General features: G+C 46.2%; 1 protein-coding gene across 1 annotated transcript in view; it reads left to right on the top strand.

Annotated features, from left to right (window-relative positions):
- The window catches only part of SLC15A4 (solute carrier family 15 member 4), a 22558-nt gene extending 16723 nt beyond the window's left edge, over window positions 1-5835 (top strand). The window contains exons 6-8 of the mRNA XM_007954224.1: window positions 3043-3198; window positions 5011-5169; window positions 5687-5835. Coding sequence (XP_007952415.1) covers window positions 3043-3198; window positions 5011-5169; window positions 5687-5835 — 464 coding nt within the window. The remainder of the gene's footprint in view (window positions 1-3042; window positions 3199-5010; window positions 5170-5686) is intronic.
- Window positions 5836-6040: the final 205 nt, after the last annotated feature.

The following is a 6040-nucleotide window of genomic DNA, read 5'->3' as shown; positions in this document are numbered from 1 at the left end:
AAAGTTTCCCTCCATATGTAAACCTTTCCTTGACCCTCCACAACAATGAACTAATACTATATTTGTCCTTCTGTGATTGACTTATATCACTCAGCATAATGTCTTCCAAGTTCATCTGTATTATGCAGTGTTTTGCAGACTCTATATTATTCTTTAGTGCTGCACAGCATTCCGTTATGTGTATGTACCATAGTTTGGTCATCCACTCTTCCACTATAAATCTTAAGAGATAAGTCCCTTGCCAGATATGTAATTATTGGCAAATATGAATTTGTTGCTGTCATTTTTGTTGTGTGCTTTTTCATGGTGTTGATTTCTTTGTTCCTTATAATTTTCTATGCTGAGTTCATTTTCTTTATGAATCTTGTTTATCACTTCTTTCATTGCATTGTTTTAGTATTTGCTGAATATTTATGCTGGTCCTCTTTTTTGATGTGAAGGTGTATCATTTTCCTTTGAAGTTACCTGTGATTTATAGTTTTCTTCCCAAGTTTAGAACAGGCCGTTCTATCTCATAGTTGTCTTGACTTCCCTGTCATTTAGAAGTTCTGTAATGACACAGTTTTTTCCCTCTTTTTGTTTGTAGTTGTGCTCATTTGTCAGTTGACGTCTCTGGTTCCCTGTTAACAATCTTGTAGGCTTATTTACTTTGGTTTCTTCCATAGCTGGGTTGGTTTCTGGGTTATATCATCATGTGTGTTAATGGTCAGTTGTTGGCTGTTGTTGCTTTTCTGTCCAAAGGACTCCCTTTAGCATCTCTTGTAAGGTTGGTCTCATTTTAACAAATTCCCTTAATTTCTGCTTATCTGGAAATGTCCTAATTTCACCATCATATTTGAGGGACAATTTTGCTGGATACCTAATTCTTGGTTGGAAATTTTTCTCTTCAGGGTTTTCTATATACCATCCCGTTGTTTTCTCACCTGCATGGTTTCTGTCGAGAAATCCAAGCTTACTCTTACTGGTTGCCCTTGTAGGTAACTTTTTGTTTTTCCCATGCTGCTCTCATGGTTCTTTGTCTTTGGTTCTGGTGAGTTTGATGATGATATATGTCTGGGTGATTTTCTTTTGGAGTCTATCCTGTTTGGGGATCGTTAGACTTCCTGAATGGATACTTTCTCATCTTTCATCATACCAGGACAATTCTCTTCCAACAAATCTTGGACGATTTTCTTAGTGATTTTATTTGTCTCTTCCTGTTCTGGAATTCCGATTACATGTAGGTTATTCCTTTTGATGGAATCCCACATGAACCTTAGGCTTTCTTCATTTTGTTTTCACCTTTTTTCTGATTTATCCCTTTCCAAGGAATGTTCAGGTATTTGCTTTCAGTCTCCCTGATTCTGTCTCTATTGATTCAATTCTGCTCCTTTGCCCATTCAGTGTCTTACCTATTTCTGAAAATTTAGGATTAATCATTATTCTGGATTTCCGTGTGGAGATTTTGGGTCATTTCTAATGTTTCATTTATTTTGTCATTTTGTTCTTGTATTGTCGTTTGAAATTGTTCTAGGGTTTTCTCTGTATTTTCCTTATCTGTCTCTCAATTTGTTGAAGGTACTTAAATATAATTCTTTTGAATTCCTTATCAGGGAGTTCCAGTGCTGCATCTTCCTCAGGGATGTGTTTTGGGTCTGTATCCTGGGCCCTTGTTTCTCCTGCTTTATCTTGCTTCTTTGTGTGGACTGTGATGCTCTGTTGTCTCCGAGGCATTGTGATGTTTTTGTGTTTATATTTAATTGGTGATTGTATGTTGGAGTAGGAGCTCTGGTAGCATAGTGCCTAAGGCACTTGACCGCTCACCAGAAGGCTGGCGGTTCAAACCCACCAAGCTACTCCTTGGAAGGAAGGTTGGGCAATCCTACTTCCGTAGTGATACTGCCTTGGAAACCCAAGGAGGGGTCGCTGTGAGTCGGGGCTGACTCGATGGCAAACAACAACAACATGTTGGAGTGACTAGCCCACGATTTTCGTTTTTTTGTTTTGTTTATATGTTATCTATACAGGCAGGGTACTGTGCTGTGCTCCTCTATTCACTAGTTGACAGCACTTACGCACTCACCACCTGTCTCCTTTCCTGTTGTCAGCCTCTCATATGTCCCTGCCAACCTTGGCAAACAGAGCCTGTTCTTAGGTCCCTGGAATCCAAATGAGAATGCTATCACTTTAAAATCCAAAATGGTTGCCACTTGTTGTTAACATTCAAAATGTCTGTGCCCTCGGTCACTTTAAATATCCAAAATGGCCACTGTTTATAAGCATTCAAAATGGCTGCTGTATATAAATATTCAAAATGTCTGCACCCTCCAGACAGCAGAAAGTCCACAGCTCAGGTTGTCTGCCTCCTTGCTGTTTCCCTTCCTAGTCATAGGCTACCAGAACAGTTGTCCCTGCAGCCCTTGGTGACCAGGGCTGATCTTTAGGTCAATTCTCAGGTCCCAATACCACTTGGGAATATACAGGCTGTTGGTCCCATCAGAGTAGCTGACAGTCCACAGCTCTGTACTCACTGTTTTCGTTCAGGTTTTTCCACTAGTTGGTGCCTAACCCACTTCTGTATAGTTCCTTTCAAAGCTCAGGGCTCCAGGATTATCTTCTGTATCTGTGTCAATTGGTTTTTTTTTTCCTTTGTTGACAAGGGTCTTGTCTGCCTATTGCTCCATCTGACCGGAACTCCTGTTTCTGTTATACTTTTGATAACGATGTCTAGCTTCGTGGTGGAATTGGGAGAGACTGGCTTTGTCATCCTGGCGTTGAGGACTTGAGGCTTTCTTCCCAGCCTAATGTTAGAGATACCGCGCACATCTTTAATCCACAGTGTTGGAAAAAGCGCACATGAGATAGATATGTGGTCTGTACCCTTTAGGAACCTGGGGAAGCTGAGAGCTGGAAGATGCCTTGGTGTGGGCACCCGGGAAGGAGGCTGTATGATTGGACACTTACCCGTTCAGGCAGTTCCAGTGTCTTCATAGCAGACTTGTAGGTTTTAGTTGCAAACGTTAATACGTAAACCGTCTCCAACCCACTTCCTCTGGATCCTAGGAATTCTGGAAAGCAAGCGGCTGAACCTCGTGAGAGATAAGACCATCAACCAGACCATCGGAGGTGTCCTGTATCACGCGGCCGACCTGACCATCTGGTGGCAGCTTCCACAGTACGTGCTGATCGGGATCAGTGAGATCTTCGCCAGCATAGCAGGTGAGCTTCCCGAGCACCGCCCGCGAGTCGCATCACGAAACAGTGAAGACCAGCATGCTTACGGTGCTGTTAGGGTGTGCTGACACAGACATAGCACAGCACTGTGCGTTTTTGGCCGGCATGTGTGGTTACGAATATGAATCAGAAAATAAACAGCAATACGTGGTTAGGGTTTTCCTCTCTTGGCATAAGGACAGCACTTCCCAAAGTGTTTTCATGAAGATTCATCAGCTGCCTTGTGGGTGCCACAGAAGAGGGTAGGGGCAGAAGAGTCCTGCTGGGCAGACCGCATGGGGCCAGGCTCTTAATGACGGCAGTGCAGACGTTTCTAGAAACCCAGTCTGTTTTTTAACGTGTGCTGCCACAGGCCTCTCCTTTATGCCAGTCAGTTTCTGGGTGGGGACAGTGTTCTGTGCGGACCGGCTGGCTGTGGTGTGAGGGGGCAGGGAGAAGTAGTGATTTCCAGAGCTGAGGAGGCAGGCTGGCCTGTGGGCGTGGGAGGCAGTGGTCCCCACTCCACTCAGCAAACACGTTCAAGGTTGCGCGAGAGCGTGGGGAGCAAGGTAAGTCACGGTGGAATTGTCTCCCAGGCTGGACTCCAGGACCTCACTGGGGCAGGCACCACACCAGGGTGCACCGTCACAGGCTGCGGGCCACACTGGAGACTGTTTATAAAATTTATTATTCTATTGTATAAAAATATCCCTACAGTTATGATAACAAAACATTCCTTGTAAGCCCAGCTTTGATACATCTACAGATGCCTGTAAGGTGAATAGTCAGTGCTGGTTGACTTGTTGAACCTTAGGATGCGCTCGGGTCAGAGCTGTCATTATTACCCGGTCACAGTGAGGCTTTGAATCTGTACACACTGCAGGCACACACCATTTTGTTCCTTGCTCCCATGTGTTTTATAGTTGCCAATTTTGTCAAATTTTTTGGTGTTTTAGCTAAAACATTGTGGTCATTAGTATTTGTGAACCCATATCAATTTTTTTGAGGATGAAATAATCGGAGGAAAAGAAGGGGGAAAAAAAAAGCCTTCTGTTCCGTTACTAATTAAGTTACGATTTCGTGTAGACAGATTTTTTTATAAAACGGTTTTGTTGTTAGCATTCATATAATCTGAGAAATACTATATTGAAGCGGTTTTCAGCTGCACTTATCACATGTTATTCTGATTAAAATTCATAATAATGATTATGAAGCGTTCTTTGTGGTCTGGTCTGGGAGGAGGTCCTTGGCGGGGTGACACCATGAGTTACCGCGCTGATGACGTCAGCCCTAGTGACACTACTGGATAGATTGCAAAGATTGGTGCCCAGTTATTAGGGGAATCTGAATTCATGAACATAACTGATAAAGTGGCTTAACAGTCCTGCTTTGCAGTAGGGCTCATGAGCCCTTTCCCCGTCGTAGAGAGCGTGTGTACTCTGTCTCCAGACCCCTGACTGGGGGACGTAGGGGCATTGTGCTGCTCCAACCTCCTCCTCTGGGAGGAAAGACAAAGCAAATGCAAGTGCCAACAGATCCACCACTACCTTGAAGTTTGAGTGCAGGAGGTTAAGTTCCCGCCTCACTGACTTACCTATCTTCGAAAGTCTCACGGTGAACAGGAGACCCAGCGGCTTGGTCCTAACCTTAGCTCTCAGGAGCTTGTGTTGGTACCATCTTGAGACGGGGGAGAGAATTGTATGGCTGGAGGCCCCACAGCCCGACTGGGACCTTGTGCCCCTGGGGCCGGGTCAGGTGGGAGCTGCAGCGGTGGGAGGTCCACTCCTTTTACGGCCTGCCTGCACCTTCTCCTCGTAGGTCTGGAGTTTGCGTACTCGGCCGCCCCCAAGTCCATGCAGAGCGCCATCATGGGCTTGTTCTTCTTCTTCTCCGGCATTGGGTCCTTTGTGGGCTCCGGCCTCTTGGCCCTCGTGTCCGTCAAAGCCATCGGCTGGATGAGCAGCCACACAGACTTCGGTAAGAGCCACCGTCTACTCTGAAATGACCCGGATGGGAGGCGGGGGCCCAGGGCTTCCCCAGTGTGTGGGAGTGGACTCAGTGGTTTTCATGGAGGCAGCCTGGCCAGAGAACTGCTTGTCACTGTCCCCTGGGCTACCTTGCACCCCTTATCTGCTCCGATCCCACCACTTGCTCTACCTGGGTCACACCCTGGCCGGCAGCTGTCACGGTCATGGCTGTTTCCTGGGTAAATAGATTGTTTCACGTGGCCGTGAAGTGTCAGACTTTTCCTGAGGGTAAGAGAGTCCCTGCTCCATCACAAGCCAGAGTGTTGATAGAGTGCTGGCCCCAGCCCCGATCAGATACACCACTGTCTTTAGAGGCGTGGGCACGGCTTTGAATTAGAGAAACGTGGTATTTTCCAGGCCACAGGTAAAAGTGAGCCCGACTTTAGTGGGGAGCCAATTCAGCAGTAAACGCTGCAGTGTCTCTAAGCCCAGCTGACATGTGTCCATTGCCTTTCACTCTCCTGCAGGTAATATTAACGGCTGCTACCTGAACTACTACTTTTTTCTTCTGGCTGCTATTCAAGGAGCTACCCTCCTGCTGTTCCTTATTGTTTCTGTGAAATACGACCGGCAGCGATCCCGAGCTAATGGCACACCTGCCGGTGGGAGGACCTGACATTTGCAAAGCCCATTCACTGGGCCCATGTGTGGACACGTGACAGTGGTCACGTGACTGGGGGATGCACTGAGGACGAGCTGCTTCACGTGGCCATGAGATGTCAGCCTTTTTGGACCCTTGCATGTTACTGAGTTAGTTTCTTCTTCTCTCCAGATAAACTAGGTGAGTGCCTTAGTGTGGCCTGTGGCCTGCAGCCCTGTGC

This window comes from Orycteropus afer, unplaced genomic scaffold, assembly GCF_000298275.1.
Source record: "Orycteropus afer afer isolate SDZICR_OR568_19922 unplaced genomic scaffold, OryAfe1.0 scaffold00448, whole genome shotgun sequence".
NCBI lineage: Eukaryota > Metazoa > Chordata > Mammalia > Tubulidentata > Orycteropodidae > Orycteropus > Orycteropus afer.
Note: the sequence above shows the minus strand (reverse complement) of the source record. Positions and strands in the feature narration are given on the sequence as shown.